Source organism: Salvelinus alpinus, chromosome 9, assembly GCF_045679555.1.
Source record: "Salvelinus alpinus chromosome 9, SLU_Salpinus.1, whole genome shotgun sequence".
In the NCBI taxonomy this organism is placed as follows: Eukaryota; Metazoa; Chordata; class Actinopteri; order Salmoniformes; family Salmonidae; genus Salvelinus; species Salvelinus alpinus.
The window spans coordinates 72,895,292-72,912,952 of record NC_092094.1 but is presented as its reverse complement, the minus strand read 5'-3'; the positions used below and the strand labels follow the sequence as shown (position 1 = coordinate 72,912,952).

Here is a 17,661-nt window from a genome sequence, read left to right as displayed (position 1 = left end):
CGTGTTTCACTCATCTCTAATAAAAGAGAATGTATTTTTCACACGCTGCGTTTTGGTCCTCTCTTCCAAGTCAAGACGATCGTGACAGAATTACCCACCGTAACGGGACCAAGCAGCGTGTTAAGCAGCAGCAGGAGCAGCGCATAAAGGATTCTTGGACTTGGGAGGAGATACTGGAAGGTAAGGGACCTTGGGCTCAACCGGGAGAATATCGCCTCCCTCGTGAAGAGCTGGAGCCAGCTAAAGCCGAGAGGAGGCGATATGAGGAGGCAGCACGGAAGCAAGGCTGGAAGCCCGAGAGTCAAACCCAAAAATTTCTTGGGGGGGGGGGGGGGCTACAACGGAGTGTGGCGAAGTCAGGTAGGAGACCTGCGCCAACTCCCTATGCTTACCGTGGAGTTCTCTCCTTCTCTCTTTCTTTCTCTCTCTCGGAGGACCTGAGCCCTAGGACCTTGCGTCAGGACTACCGGGCATGATGACTCCTTGCTGTCCCCAGTCCACCTGGCCTTGCTGCTGTTCCAGTTTCAACTGTTCTGGTGCGGCTATGGAACCCTGACCTGTCCACCGGACGTGCTACCTGTCCCAGACCTGCTGTTTTCAACTCTCTAGAGACCGCAGGAGCGGTAGAGATACTCTTAATGATCGGCTATGAAAAGCCAACTGACATTTACTCCTGATTATTATTTGACCATGCTGGTCATTTATGAACATTTGAACATCTTGGCCATGTTCTGTTATAATCTCCACCCGGCACAGCCAGAAGAGGACTGGCCACCCCTCATAGCCTGGTTCCTCTCTAGGTTTCTTCCTAGGTTTTGGCCTTTCTAGGGAGTTTTTCCTAGCCGCCGTGCTTCTACACCTGCATTGCTTGCTGTTTGGGGTTTTAGGCTAGGTTTCTGTACAGCATTTCGAGATATTAGCTGATGTACAAAGGGCTATATAAAATAAACTTGATTTGATGATTTGATTAGTGTACGAATACACCATTTAGTGTGCAGCTAGAGTTTAGCAACAGCTGATTCTGTATGTTCTCTTTAGTCCTCTATTAATCACACTAAGAAACTAATAAACTGAGTACTCAGGAACTAATTAAAGTCTGACAATCTTGGTATAGTTTTAGTGCTGATATGATTTAATACAGCAGATGGATATCATTGCTGTTATGGGCTGCAGCAGTTTTTAACAGGCATGTCATACAAATGCTGCCTAAATATGCAATGAGCTCCAAAAGTGGGATAGTGTCCCATGTTTTGTTGTTTTTGCTCTGTACTCCAGTACTTTATATTTGTAAATGATGTAATGACTATGAGGATAAAGGGCAGACTGTCAGCTTTGATTTGAGGGTATTTCCATATTGGTTGAACCATTTACAAATTACGGCACTTTTAGTACATAGTCCCATTTTAGAGGACCAAAAGTATTGGGACAAATGAACTTATATACAGTACATTTGGAAAGTATTCAGATCCTTTGACTTTTTCAATTTTTTTGTTACATTACAGCCTTATTCTTAAATGGATTAAATCGTTTTTTCCCCTGATCAATCTACACACAACATCCCATAATGACAAAGTAAAATCAAGTTTTTCAACAAATTTGCAAAAAAAGATCACATTTACATAAGTATTCAGACCCTTTACTCAGTACTTTGTTTGAAGCACCTTTGGAAGCGATTACAGCCTCGAGTCTTCTTGGGTATGACTCTACAAGCTTGGCACACCTGTATTTGGGGAGTTTCTCCCATTCTTCCCTGTAGATCCTCTCAAGCTCTGTCAGGTTGGATGGGGAGCGTCGCTGCACAGCTATTTTCAGGTGTCTCCAGAGATGTTCGATCAGGTTCAAGTCTTGGATCTGGCTGGGCCACTCAAGGACATTGAGAGACTTGTCCCGAAGCCACTCCTGCATTGTCTTGACTTTGTGCTTAGGGTCATTGTCCTTTTGGAAGGTGAACCTTCACCCAAGTCTGAGGTCTGGAGTGCTCTGGAGTAGGTTTTCAAAAAAGATCTCTTTGCTCCGTTCATCTTTCCCTTGATCCTGACTAGTCTCCCGGTTCCTGCTGCTAAAAATATCTCCACAGCATGATGCTGCCACCACTGTGCTTCACCATAGGGATGGTGCCAGGTTTCCTCCAGACATGATGCTTGGCATTCAGGCCAAAGAATTCAATCTTGGTTTCATCCGACCAGAGAATCTTGTTTTTCATGGTCTGAGAGTCCTTTAGGTGCCTTTTGGTCAACTCCATGCAGGCTGTCATGTTCCTTTTACTGAGGAGTGGCTTCCATCTAGCCACTCTACCATAAAGGCCTGATTGGTGGAATGCTGCAGAGATGGTTGTCCTTCTGGAATGTCCTTCTGGAATGAATCTCCACATAAAAACTCTGGAGCTCTGTCGGAGTGACCATCGGGCTTTTAGTCACATCCCTGACCAAGGCCCTTCTTCCCCGATTGCTCAGTTTGGCCGGGTGGCTAGCTCTAAGAAAAGTCTTGGTGGTTCCAAACTTCTTCCATTTAAGAATGATGGAGGCCACTTTGTTCTTGGGGACTTTCAATGTTTTGGTACCTTTCCTCAGATCTGCTGCCTCGACACAATCCTGTCTCGAAGCTAAACGGACAATTTATTCGACCTCATGACTTGGTATTCAGATTATTTTGTACCCAGTAGAAATGTATGGTAAAATAATGTATTGTGTCACTTGAATCAATTGTATTATTTGCAATTCATTCAGGACTATCTGTAATCATGGTAGCATCCACATTAATGTAGAAGGGTTTAGAAACATATTCTATTCTTATTTACATTAAAAGTGACTCCAAAATGACACAATACATCATTTACCTAATCTGAAACACAACCAAAACAAACAGCAATGTATCCAACAAGTTTGTAGAGTCACAAGCATGATGTAATCATTGCGTGATAGAAATATGGGACCAAATACTGAACCTTTGACTACTGTAATACACAAGTGAATTTGTCCCAATACTTTTGGTCCCCTAAAATGGAGGCACTTGTACAAAAAGTGCTGCAATTTCTAAACTGCTCACCCGATATGGATGAACATACCTTCAAATGAAGCTGAGTCTGCACTTTAACATTTTTAACACTTTAAAATCATGAAATTTGCTGGAGTACAGAGCCAAAACTAAAAATGTGTCACTGTCCCAATACTTCAGGGCTCAAAGTATAATCAAAAACCTGGTAGCCTGCAATTGCAGTAGTGATGGTGGGGGATGGTGGGGGAAAAAATAAAATAAAATAATTGATAGTTACATATCGCAATACTATATCGATATGTCGATACTTTGACTCCAAGTATAGATTTGTAAAAAATAAGTTATATTAGTGTAACCGATGTGAAATGGCTAGCTAGGTAGCGGTGGTGTGCGCTAGCAGCGTTTCAGTCGGTGACGTCACTTGCTCTGAGACTTGAAGTAGTGGTTCCCCTTGCTCTGCAAGGGTCGCAGCCTTTGTGGAGCGATGGGTAACGATGCTTCGTGGGCGACCGTTGTTGATGTGTGCAGAGGGTCCCTGGTTCGCGTCGGGGAGAGGGGACGCCATAGTTATACTGTTTCATTAGCTAGCACTAGTCGGCTGTGCCGGCTCCAAAACCTAGTTATTTTTAATCCTATAGCTTGTTCTCCATCTTAAGTAGTAAGCCAACAAATTCAGCACTTTTATTTCCATGACTGATCAAAACTAATTTTCTCATGCTCTCTTGTCTCTCTGCAGCATACATACATAGCAATATGTTTGGAACATCAACTCGTAATATATATATAAAATCGTGAGAATCACAATTGTTTTATTTAACCAGGAAGGGCTCATTGAGATTTGAAATCTCTTTTTCAAGAGCGTCCTGGCCAAGAAAAGCAGCACCAAGTCATTACACAATTACAGACAGATATGAAACACTACACAGTACATTTATGAGTAAATTTGACTCAAATTGAATACAATTATACTCTACAAAAGACAACATTTCATCCCAGTCTAAATAGAGTACTCTTGTTGCAGAGTTCAATTTTCAGAGTTATTTCTACTCTATTCAGTGTTTATATTTAACTCTGCAAACTGTAATTTATTCTATTAAGCTTAACATGGAAACAACTACTGCCAATTCACTCAATATAGAATTGAATATCATCAGTCAAGAGTAGCGTTTGTACAACTAAACTTAACGTCAATAAATCAGAAGTCAGTATTTAACAAAGCACTTTATTCTTTATTTGCAATGCATATATCAAAATACTGATGATAAAATAAAATTGTGGACTGAAATTAAATGTTGGCCTCTGTTCACTTTAAATACATGTACATAAAAAAGCTCAATATTGCAATTCAATACATCTAACAATGACATGGAGGATTTTGTGAAACTGGCATCTCACATATCAAAAACACTGATGATAAAATAAAACTGGCCTCTGTAAAATGACATTTTGGCATCTGTCCCCCCCTTTATTAAAAGTAAATAAAAAAGCCAATATTGCAATACAATACATATTGGTTTTAAAAGAGCTTACTGTGCCGTTTTTTGGAGTCACGTGAAACAGTATGGAACAAACAAACTTGAATCACCACAACTGTAAGACATCTTGTATATCAAGTGCTTTGCGACAGAAAAGCTCTTTAACAACTAGATACGGTCCCTCTGTTGCACACCCAACTCTATATGCATTCAAATGTTCTTCAAGACACAGTTTGTAGGGCAAAAGTAACCTCTCATCTGTAACATGGTGGATTTTCTGAAAACTGGCATCTCACAATGGACTTTAAGACAAACTAAACGATACATATTTCCATGGTGTTTGGCACATTTAACATTTAAAACCGTGGTGTCAATTGGTACCTCAGTCTCAGCCATCTTACAGTCCCAGTCCACCACATTTAAAAATAACATTTTACCTGAACCGATCATGACTCTGTTGGTGTCAAATGTCTGCCAACTGTATGCTATTTGACTTGTGTTTTTTTTACCAATGTTTAGTTTTTTTTTAAGTTTAAGTTTTTTTTTGAAATTATGCTTTGCTTCGTAGCGCCTGCACCAGCTATGTAAAACTGGTCCAATTTTAAGCATACATGTGGGGTATTGCACCATAAAATGATGCTTCGGTAGCAGCCTATTTTTTGCTTGAATAACCTGTGGTGTTCTGCGATTAAGTGTCTCGAAAAAAGTTGTAATACACTTTGATATCATTGGAGAAAATACAATGTTTACTATCTGAAGCAACAGCAACAGTAAATACCAGTGTAGATCATTTGGACAAACTAAGTCTCCAAAGATAAGTGGTAGATTGAGAAGTAAACACCAGGACTGGATATCATTTAACCCCAAGTCATTAGAGTCCTCTCCTAACTCCACTGCAGGAGGTTTGTTGTTTTGCTCCATGTAACCATAGTTACAGCTCTTTATTCTCCTGTCTGTCATTTGATGTTGTGTACTTGTTTATCAAGTGCAGTATTAGCAGTTTATTTTCATATTGTGCCACTCCCTTCAAGATATCATGCATAATATCGACAGATACGTTTTCAGATGTATTGAAGTACTGCAAGGAGTTTTAGAATGCAAGAACGTTTAACACCCATCGCAGAGGGAAGACTGGGATTTGTCTCTTTTTTTGACAGTGTTATGCATGAAGTGCTCGAGTTCGCATAACTATCTTGGGTGAATCTTCATCAAATTCAGTCTGAAAGTCCACTTTCTCAGCAAGACTAAAAGCAGCAACAATATCTGGCACTGAATGATTCAACAAAACCAAATAAACAGTGAAGACCAAGGTTGTCACCTGTAACTTGGTCAATAGTTCCATACACTGGTTGATCATACAAGGTGACCATAATTCCCCGTTTTGATCCAAGAGGATTTGCAGTTTCAAAATCATAGAAAAGCTGTATCTGAATTGCATGCTTCTGTTTTGAAAATAGAACATGGCTCTTGAACAGATCTCCATCACGTAAGTCATAAAGTTCTCTTGAACTACAATCAGTCTCCATCATCCCCTTCATATTAGGGTGTTTGTAAATAAACTGCAATGGTTTCAACATTGGGATGTAAACAAATTTATCAGTAACAATTTGATCATAGCCTCCAGTAGTCCGATTGCGTTGTGCATCAAATCTTGTACCAAGAACGTGTTCAACTGGGTCTACCCTTCCCCACTTTTCTGTAAAATACTGCCTTCTTACTTTCAGAATTTAATACACCAAAAGGATGACATTTTTTCAAAACACTGATGAATTTTACACTCAATGTCACTTTTAATAGGCTCCTGTATAGACAGACACTTCTTCAGATTCTTTAGCTTGAATATCATCAACTATCTCTTCCATGGAAATGACCAGAGTTAATGGTGGTTTCACCTACACCTGCCACTTTAAGCTCAGCTATGGTTGCAGCGCAGCTGTCTACAAGAGTCTTATTGACAAGGACGGAATCAGAAGGGGAACTTGTTGATGGCAAGTCATCAAAATTACTTACTGCTACATATTCAGCTGTAGAGGGGCCTTCACCATGATCAGAACAGGGTTCATGTGCTTTATAAAGATGCTTTCTGAACCCAGAAAAAGTACCATAAACGTGAACAACCAGCCTGACCGCATTTAAGACCAAGTGTCTTTCCTGGACAAAGTCCGTGGACCAACTTCAAGTGTTGTGTCAAGGGATTAGCATTTGCCTGGGGGCATTCGCAAGCAAAACACAACATTTTAGATGACGTGTGAAATTAAAAAGGTTATTTCCTATGCTGTGTTTTAACCCTTTGCAACTTCAAAACTTTTAGCAACTCAATGCAGCATCCGAGCCCGCAACTCTGCAACCCTAGGATTAAACTTAGTGGTATCAACATCAATTTCATAAATTGTGGTTTGCAAGAATTTGTACACATTTACCAGATCCTGGTTGTACGAGGTACCAAAGACAAAATTAGCTTTGAAAAGCTCATCAAAACAGGCAAGAGAGTCTGGTGACTTACAAGGTATTGCATGTTTGTCAATCACAATGAAGTACTTGTGAATCGCACTCCTCTGGGTCCCCACAGCAAGCAGATAGGGTTGAAAGCTTTCCATGACGCTCTCCAGATGCCCCTGGATGCTGGTCCCAGTCTGTGACACAATAACTTAATTAGTGTGCTATTAAAATGAATCACGGTTCGCAAACAGTTTGTGAAAATGTAAATTACAGCTACACATGATCTTACCATGATTTGTCCATATTCTTAAAAGTAGTTTATAGGATTAGGAATGGGGACAGAACAGTCAACTGTAACCTCACCTTGATAAACTTCACAATGTGGTCACTGGCGTGTCTGGCTGAGATTTTTCCTGGTCTCTTGCGGCCAAGAGGTGACGGTGGAAGAAGGTGGACAAGGACCAAAATGGAGGACATGTCACTGTCCCATCCTGAAAGTACACATTTTCACTGAAAGTTACATTCCATTTTGCTTTCAAAAACAACGCTCCCTTTCATTGGTATAATCATTTTATTCCAGCATACCATTTTTCACTTCTCTTGTGGATTCAGCATTTTGAACCAGGTCTTGCAGGTTGCCTGTCTGTGTGAGGCCACGGCTTTGGTCAATGACTTTCTGCTTGTAGAGAGTAGGCCACTTCTCCAGGAACTTTGCGGAGGTTGCATCACCAAACATCAGCCTAAAATCTTGCTCAATCTGCAGACAAGATGGAATAAGTCAAGACAGAACAGTAAACATTATGGTGTGGCACTATCATGTAATATATCACAGTCCTAATCAGACTGTTGTAGAACAGAAAACAATTGTCCTGACAGTTTCAAGGCAAGGCAGTCGAAGATCCACATACCATTCCTGCTATGTCTTGGAATCTTGGAAAAGCTGTGAATATAATATAATAATATTTCAGAGGACTTCACTCGGTCATGAACCATCTTTTGGCGATAGGTGAACGTCTGCTTCATCTTCTCCTTTACAATTGCTTCCTCAGCCATATCCTTCATCAGTGTAACGGCCTCACAACACTGTTGTTTCTGCTTTCTGTTGTTTCTGCTTTCTGTTGTTGGACAGGTTTCCTCTCTGAAGGAGTCTATCAGCTTTTGGACCACCTGTAACATGGTGAAACTTTTACAGATTGCTGGGTTTGTCCGCTCTATACAAGTATACAATATTGTGTCATAAGATATAAAAAACAATGCTCGGAAACTCTGCAAGGATGGCCATGCATGCAGTTATGTCACCAGATGAAAAGTAGGATTTACTTGACTCAGAAACAGAATTGATACTAAGAAATACTAAAAGAGTAAGAGACTAAGAAACACTTGCTTATACAGATGTTCACACAATTATTCTCTGGTCATGTGTCATGAATGAGACTAACTACAATCAAAATCACTTGCATGTCAGTGACTGACGCATGGCCTTCTGTCGTCCCTCTGATGCTTCCCTTTGAACAAATTTCAGTCTCCATGCTAGATATCCACTCCCATCTTCTGCATTGTAATAATGCTCCTAAAGTAAAGTATAATTCACTTTGAGTGAGCAGGTTAAAATATCTTCATATTAATTTTTATCCTTAAAACTATAGATGCGCCGCGCCCATAGATGAACATTTGCTCATTCAACAGGTCTGACCCTCGCAGTGCAGAACTTAACGGCTTTTATACCACCAGAGTTGAGCTTAGGAGAGATGGCAGAGATGGTGGGCATACAAACATGTTAACAGATCTATAGTTTAAATAAAAACAGCACCCAACAGTAAAACAATTAAATATTGACATTCTGGACAAATTGTAAGGTGTAAGACTCCCAGAGAGTTAAAAAGGTTAGACTTAGTTTTTAATGTACTTACATAACCAAACTTGCTCCTAGGATCGGCCAGGTATGGGAACAAGGCAATGATGCCCTTTGCGCAGTCCTCGTTAACACGCCTTGAAGGACTTGTCCTAGACACACACACACACACACTTTACTGTTTGAGATCCAAACAAAAGTATTGATGTGTAAATCACAACTTCTGCTAAAAAATTGTGTTAGGTGGTAAGGTATGTAATGAGTATATGACATATACCCATGTTCACTTGTCATTTGTGCAACCAATATCTTGACCATATCGCGTCTTCTGCTATCTGTTAGGCTTTTTGTCCGAGCATACTCATTCATGATCCTCTCTCCTCCAGGTTTGTTCTTCAGAATGTCTTCAACCATCTAAGTTGGAGTAATTTAAAACACACCATGATCACAACTTCTGTTGATGTCATGCATCACTCAATCTTCATGTTTGGCATTTGTTTAAACTGTAAATGTGCAGTACTTACATGAGATAGACGATTATCCTCAGCTGTCTCTCTTGTAGCACTATGCTGCAATATAATGGTGTCATCCAAGTCCCCCTCGTTGTCTCCACTGTATTTTGATAAGGAGCTGCTTGCAGAGGAGCTCAACAAATCTAGCAATCATGTTAACATTTAACTGGTGTGATTAACACTAATTATAACACAATTTAGGAGGAAACATCCATTATGATTAGAGGACTTTTGTTAATGACAAGCGGAATGCAAAAATGTAACATTTTGAATTGATTAGGCCCACTACTGTTCTAAAAGGGGTGGGAGAGGTGAGCACAGAAACAAAGATCATTTTTAAAATATCAAAATGGGAAAATAAATCAGCAGATATATCTGCTTGTCTCACATATTCCGAACATGTGTTAGGCTAGCCAGGACTGTATGGATGAATGTGAAGCTCTAAGCTAATAAGCAATTCACCATCAGGATTTGGGTCTTGGGGTAAACAAATCTCCAGCACACCAAGGTCTTGTTTCTTTAGAAGAAACTCAAACACCTCATCAACTTCAGTCTTCGATTCATCATAGACTTTTAAGTCCAAGATTGGAATGTCAAATTTATTGGCAACTGTGAAGACAAAATAAGATTGCACAACCTTATTGATTAAATATGTTGTGTATTTTTTAGAGAGAAAAACAGAACAGAGGACAGAAATCAAGAGGTCATCTTTACGTGAACATTGTAACCCCAAAACGGACTTAGTGCTCCTTTCCAAATCAATTCCAATTATATGCAGTCTACAGCCTGTCAACTACTGCCACATACCGAATTATTATAACAGCAGTCTGAGTATTATAGCAATACACCACAGATAGCTATCAACACTGAGATTGTAGTGGCATACAAATGTTAGTATCACTTATTCTTTAAAACCATTAATGACCGGCAAAGACAATGAGCGCAGCTACAGATTAGCATAATTAGACAACTCCCAAAACAACATAAACCAATCTTTGACTGATTTGTGATTTGGGGAGGCGCAAGTTTGCTTTGTATTCATTATCAGCAAGGAAATCGGCAATCAATTTGACAGTAAATATAAAGTAAGTATATTTAAAGTGTGTCTGTTATGCTGATGAATGAGGACCCAAAAGCGACGTAATAGTAACAGAGTCTTTATTCCAGTATTAAACAAATAATGATTCTCCTGGATATAATCAATGGAAATCCAAAACAGGAAACTGAAATCCTCTCGTCAATAGAGAGGAACGCCTGGAGACGCGACCACAGACTGCAGGTCGCTTCGGGAAGGCACTGGCCGTAGCTGACATTGACACCTGCTCACACGCAGCATCAGAAGAAGGCAAAGAACACGACAGGGCGAAACAAGGACACAGGAACAGCAAACATCAAACAAGAATCCGACAAGGACAGGAGCGGAAAACAGAGGGAGAAATAGGGACTCTAATCAGAGGGCAAAATAGGGGACAGGTGTGAAAGAGTAAATGAGGTCGTAGGGAGAATGAGAAACAGCTGGGAGCATGAACGGAACGATAGAGAGAGAGAAAGAGAAATAACCTAATAAGACCAGCAGAGGGAAGCACAGGGACAAGACATGATCAAAGACAAAACATGACAGTACCCCCCCACTCACCGAGCGCCTCCTGGCGCACTCGAGGAGGAACCCTGGCGGCAACGAAGGAAATCATCAATCAACGAACGGTCCAGCACGTCCCGAGATGGAACCCAACTCCTCTCCTCAGGACCGTAACCCTCCCAATCCACTAAGTACTGGTGACCACGTCCCCGAGAACGCATGTCCATGATCTTCCGTACCTTGTAAATAGGAGCGCCCTCGACAAGGACGGGGGGGGGGGAGGGAAGACGAACGGGGGCGCGAAGAAAAGGCTTGACACAGGAGACATGGAAGACAGGGTGGACGCGACGAAGATGTTGCGGAAGAAGCAGTCGCACAGCGACAGGATTGACGACCTGAGAGACACGGAACGGACCAATGAACCGCGGAGTCAACTTGCGAGAAGCTGTCGTAAGGGGAAGGTTACGAGTGGAAAGCCACACTCTCTGACCGCGACAATACCTAGGACTCTTAATCCTACGTTTATTGGCGGCTCTCACAGTCTGCGCCCTGTAACGGCAAAGTGCAGACCTGACCCTCCTCCAGGTGCGCTCACAACGTTGGACAAAAGCCTGAGCGGAGGGAACGCTGGACTCGGCGAGCTGGGACGAAAACAGAGGAGGCTGGTAGCCAAGACTACTCTGAAACGGGGACAGCCCGGTAGCAGACGAAGGAAGCGAGTTGTGAGCGTACTCAGCCCAGGGGAGCTGTTCTGCCCAAGACGCAGGGTTTCGAAACGAAAGGCTGCGTAAAATGCGACCAATCGACTGATTGGCCCTTTCTGCTTGACCGTTAGACTGGGGATGAAACCCGGAAGAGAGACTGACGGAAGCACCAATCAAACGACAGAACTCCCTCCAAAACTGTGACGTGAATTGCGGACCTCTGTCTGAAACGGCGTCTAACGGGAGGCCATGAATTCTGAACACATTCTCAATGATGATTTGTGCCGTCTCCTTAGCGGAAGGAAGCTTAGCGAGGGGAATGAAATGTGCCGCCTTAGAGAACCTATCGATAACCGTAAGAATCACAGTCTTCCCCGCAGACGAAGGCAGACCGGTAATAAAGTCTAAGGCGATGTGAGACCATGGTCGAGAAGGAATGGGAAGCGGTCTGAGACGACCGGCAGGAGGAGAGTTACCTGACTTAGTCTGCGCGCAGTCCGAACAAGCAGCCACGAAACGACGCGTGTCCCGCTCCTGAGTAGGCCACCAAAACCGCTGGCGAATAGAAGCAAGCGTACCCCGAACGCCGGGGTGGCCAGCTAACTTGGCAGAGTGAGCCCACTGAAGAACAGCCAGACGAGTAGAGACAGGAACGAACAGAAGGTTACTAGGACAAGCGCGCGGCGACGCAGTGTGAGTGAGTGCTTGCTTTACCTGTCTCTCAATTCCCCAGACAGTCAACCCGACAACACGCCCTTCAGGGAGAATCCCCTCGGGGTCGGTAGAAGCCACAGAAGAACTAAAGAGACGGGATAAGGCATCAGGCTTGGTGTTCTTATTTCCCGGACGATAGGAAATCACGAACTCGAAACGAGCGAAAAACAACGCCCAACGAGCTTGACGTGCATTAAGTCGTTTGGCCGAACGGATGTACTCAAGGTTCTTATGGTCAGTCCAAACGACAAAAGGGACGGTCGCCCCCTCCAACCACTGTCGCCATTCGCCTATGGCTAAGCGGATGGCGAGCAGTTCGCGGTTACCCACATCATAGTTGCGTTCCGATGGCGACAGGCGATGAGAAAAGTAAGCGCAAGGATGGACCTTATCGTCAGACTGGAAGCGCTGAGACAGAATGGCTCCCACGCCCACCTCTGAAGCGTCAACCTCGACAATGAATTGTTTAGTGACGTCAGGAGTAACAAGGATAGGGGCGGATGTAAAACGCTTCTTGAGGAGATCAAAAGCTCCCTGGGCGGACCCGGACCACTTAAAGCAAGTCTTGACAGAAGTCAGAGCTGTGAGAGGGGCAGCCACTTGACCGAAATTACGAATGAAACGCCGATAGAAATTAGCGAAACCGAGAAAGCGCTGCAACTCGACACGTGACTTAGGGACGGGCCAATCGCTGACAGCCTGGACCTTAGCGGGATCCATCTGAATGCCTTCAGCGGAAATAACAGAACCGAGAAAAGTGACAGAGGAGACATGAAAGGCGCACTTCTCAGCCTTCACGTAGAGACAATTCTCTAAAAGGCGCTGGAGTACACGTCGAACGTGCTGAACATGAATCTCGAGTGACGGTGAAAAAATCAGGATATCGTCAAGGTAAACGAAAACAAAAATGTTCAGCATGTCTCTCAGTACATCATTAACTAATGCCTGAAAGACAGCTGGAGCATTAGCGAGACCGAACGGCAGAACCCGGTATTCAAAATGCCCTAACGGAGTGTTAAACGCCGTTTTCCACTCGTCCCCCTCTCTGATGCGTACGAGATGGTAAGCGTTACGAAGGTCCAACTTAGTAAAGCACCTGGCTCCCTGCAAAATCTCGAAGGCTGACGACATAAGGGGAAGCGGATAACGATTCTTAACCGTTATGTCATTCAGCCCTCGATAATCCACGCAGGGGCGCAGAGTACCGTCCTTCTTCTTAACAAAGAAAAATCCCGCTCCGGCGGGAGAGGAAGAAGGCACCACGGTACCGGCGTCGAGAGAAACAGACAGATAATCCTCGAGAGCCTTACGTTCGGGAGCCGACAGAGAGTATAGTCTACCCCGAGGGGGAGTGGTCCCCGGAAGGAGATCAATACAACAATCATACGACCGGTGAGGAGGAAGGGAGCTGGCTCTGGACCGACTGAAGACCGTGCGCAGATCATGATATTCCTCCGGCACTCCTGTCAAATCACCAGGTTCCTCCTGAGTAGAGGGGACAGAAGACACAGGAGGGATAGCAGACATTAAACACTTCACATGACAAGAAACGTTCCAAGATAGGATAGAATTACTTGACCAATTAATAGAAGGATTATGACATACTAGCCAGGGATGACCCAAAACAACAGGTGTAAAAGGTGAACGAAAAATCAAAAAGGAAATGGTCTCACTGTGGTTACCAGATACTGTGAGGGTTAAAGGTAGTGTCTCACATCTGATACTGGGGAGAAGACTACCATCTAAGGCGAACATGGGCGTGGGCTTCCCTAACTGTCTGAGAGGAATGTCATGTTTCCGAGCCCATGCTTCGTCCATAAAACAACCCTCAGCCCCTGAGTCTATCAAGGCACTGCAGGAAGCAGCCGAACCGGTCCAGCGTAGATGGACCGACAAGGTAGTACAGGATCTTGATGGAGAGACCTGAGTAGTAGCGCTCACCAGTAGCCCTCCGCTTACTGATGAGCTCTGGCTTTTACTGGACATGACATGACAAAATGTCCAGCAGAACCGCAATAGAGGCAAAGGCGGTTGGTGATTCTCCGTTCCCTCTCCTTAGTCGAGATGCGAATACCTCCCAGCTGCATGGGCTCAGTCTCTGAGCCGGTGGGAGGAGATGGTTGAGATGCGGAGAGGGGAAGCACCGTTAACGCGAGCTCTCCTCCACGAGCTCGATGACGAAGATCTATCCGTCGTTCTATGCGGATGGCGAGTGCAATCAAAGAGTCCACGCTGGAAGGAACCTCCCGGGAGAGAATCTCATCCTTAACCTCAGCGTGAAGTCCCTCCAGAAAACGAGCGAGCAACGCCGGCTCGTTCCAGTCACTGGAGGCAGCAAGAGTGCGAAACTCTATAGAGTAATCCGTTATGGATCGATCACCTTGACATAGGGAAGCCAGGGCCCTGGAAGCCTCCTTCCCAAAAACTGAACGATCAAAAACCCGTATCATCTCCTCTTTAAAGTTCTGATAATCGTTAGAACACTCAGCCCTTGCCTCCCAGATAGCTGTGCCCCACTCCCGAGCCCGACCAGTAAGGAGTGATATGACGTAAGCGATCCGAGCTCTCTCTCTTGAGTACGTGTTGGGCTGGAGAGAGAACACAATATCACACTGGGTGAGAAAGGAGCGACACTCAGTGGGCTGCCCAGAGTAACATGGTGGGTTATTAACCCTAGGTTCCGGAGACTCGGAAGACCAGGAAGTAGCTGGTGGCACGAGACGAAGACTCTGAAACTGTCCAGAGAGATCGGAGACCTGAGCGGCCAGGGTCTCAACGGCATGACGAGCAGCAAACAATTCCTGCTCGTGTCTGCCGAGCATTGCTCCCTGGAACTCGACGGCAGTGTTGAGAGAATCCATAGTCGCTGGGTCCATCTTGGTCGGATTCTTCTATTATGCTGATGAATGAGGACCCAAAAGCGACGTAATAGTAACAGAGTCTTTATTCCAGTATTAAACAAATAATGATTCTCCTGGATATAATCAATGGAAATCCAAAACAGGAAACTGAAATCCTCTCGTCAATAGAGAGGAACGCCTGGAGACGCGACCACAGACTGCAGGTCGCTTCGGGAAGGCACTGGCCGTAGCTGACATTGACACCTGCTCACACGCAGCATCAGAAGAAGGCAAAGAACACGACAGGGCGAAACAAGGACACAGGAACAGCAAACATCAAACAAGAATCCGACAAGGACAGGAGCGGAAAACAGAGGGAGAAATAGGGACTCTAATCAGAGGGCAAAATAGGGGACAGGTGTGAAAGAGTAAATGAGGTCGTAGGGAGAATGAGAAACAGCTGGGAGCATGAACGGAACGATAGAGAGAGAGAAAGAGAAATAACCTAATAAGACCAGCAGAGGGAAGCACAGGGACAAGACATGATCAAAGACAAAACATGACAGTGTCAGTATAAGTATGTTGTTCCATAGGATATTGTGTCAAATTTGAAACTTTTCACTCACCACAATCCAAAAAGGATTTGAAGGTCAGTTGCCCCTCATAACAAATGTACTTCTGACAATCCCTGTACTTCACGCGTACAGCCTGCATCCTTGATGACAAGAAAAAGTTCATTTAAATCTCATTAACACAAATTACAAGAGAGCAGTGCTCTGTTTAGAGTAAAACACGTGTTGCATCGACCTGCCTGCCGCTAAATACTGTCTACGAACAGCTCTCTTTTCAGAGTAAAACGCACGTGTCTTACCGACCAAACAGCAGCTAAAAACTGTCTAGCTCTAAAGTTCAGAGTCAAACGCAGGTGCTGCACCGACCAAACTGCAGCCAAAAACCGTCAACCGGTAACAGCTCTAATGTTCAGAGTAAAACGCACGTGTTTGCACCAACCAAACTGCGCTAAAACTGTCCATCAGCTCTGTTCATGTCCATCAGCTCTGTTCAGAGTAAAATGCACCTGTCTGCACCGACCAACCTGCAGCTAAAAACTGTCTAATAGCTCTAAACTTGAGTGAAACACAGATGTAGCACAGACCAACTACCGCTAACTGTCTGCTAACAGCTTGCTTTTCAGAGTAAAACAGATGTTGCACTGTCTAACCTGCTGGCAGTAGTCAGTAAAGTCCGCCAGCTACTGATAATAGCTAATACTGCTCTGTTGAAAATGTACAACAGGCGTACATACTGTCCATAAACCACTAAAAGTGGTATAACTTAATGTTACTGTAGCTAGCTAGCTAATTAGCTCTAGCTAGATGCTAACATTGGCATCTGACTATGCAAATCGTGCAGTAACAGTAAGCCTACACTACAATGCTAGCTAGCTGTAATGTTGCTCAACTGTTTTAATTTGCACACAAAGTTAACAAATACCAGTGAACTTACCTGGAATTGTAACTAAGTTTAGAAATGAGGAAATTCTGTGGTTCTGTGAATGACTGGAGTTGTAATTAAGTTTAGAAATGAAGAAATTCTGTGGTTCTGTGAATGACTTCTGATGTTCGACCGATCCACGCTCTCGATCTATCCACTCTTTCCATTCACGAGACACTTGCAAATGGACAAATGGCGGCAAAATCTCAATTTAACCAACATCAGTGGGCGTGGTCATGCTGTTTTACTCCAATTGAATTTAAGCTGTATTTTTGCTCCCACTCTAGCGGCCACTGGTAATAATTACACTCTATTTAATTTCCCTACTTGAGAGGAAAATAATTTTAACTCCAGAAAAAACTCTCCAGATTTTACTGTGTACAAGTAATCTAGTAAAAACCATAGAAATCACAGGAGTATAACGAAATCATAAAACAGCTAATTAAAAACATTGACAGGTCAAGGAATCAGCCTCAAAATCCTTCATCAATGATTAAAGAACACCAATCTGGACAAATTCTTCCAGATTAGAACTATTTTGTAAGGTGTTCCAAGCTGATGGCACAGAGTACATAAAAGCCCTTTTACCAAATTTAGTTCGGACAATGGAACAGTTATGAAGAATAAAAATGAACAAATAAAATAGTAGTAAACCCAAAATGGCGTTGTATATAAAAGTATACCAGTGACTGAGCCGACGAATGACTAGAGAAGGCCAGACAACCCTGGTATATAAAGTGCAGTGGTGCGTAAGGGTTTTGCAGTTCAAAATAAATATCAATGCTCCATGGTAAAGGGTGTCAATTGATCTCAAAAACTGAGCGGAAGCATTCATACCCTATATAAAATATCACCATAGTCTAGTATAGGCCTAAATGTAGCTGATACTAGCCTCCTTATGGCTTCAAAATAAAAACAGGGCTTATTCCTAAAATAAAATCCCAACTTCAACTTAAAAAATTTTGTAAGCTGTTGAATATGCAATTTAAAAGAGGCCGTCATCAATTAAAATTCCAAGATATTTATATGAGATTACAGCCTCAATCTCATTTCCCTGA

General features: G+C 43.3%; 1 protein-coding gene across 1 annotated transcript; it reads right to left on the bottom strand.

Annotated features, from left to right (window-relative positions):
- Positions 1 to 5,018: 5,018 nt before the first annotated feature.
- Positions 5,019 to 16,263, bottom strand: LOC139530579 (uncharacterized). Its single transcript, XM_071327118.1, has 9 exons — positions 15,736 to 16,263; positions 9,735 to 9,881; positions 9,285 to 9,415; positions 9,038 to 9,174; positions 8,819 to 8,912; positions 7,817 to 8,478; positions 7,494 to 7,665; positions 7,272 to 7,399; positions 5,019 to 7,102 (listed from the first exon to the last, which is right to left on the bottom strand). The coding sequence occupies exons 1-6, from the start codon at positions 15,845 to 15,847 to the stop codon at positions 8,359 to 8,361; spliced, it is 741 nt and encodes a 246-aa protein (XP_071183219.1). The 5' UTR covers positions 15,848 to 16,263; the 3' UTR covers positions 5,019 to 7,102; positions 7,272 to 7,399; positions 7,494 to 7,665; positions 7,817 to 8,358.
- Between the last annotated feature and the right edge of the window lie 1,398 nt (positions 16,264 to 17,661).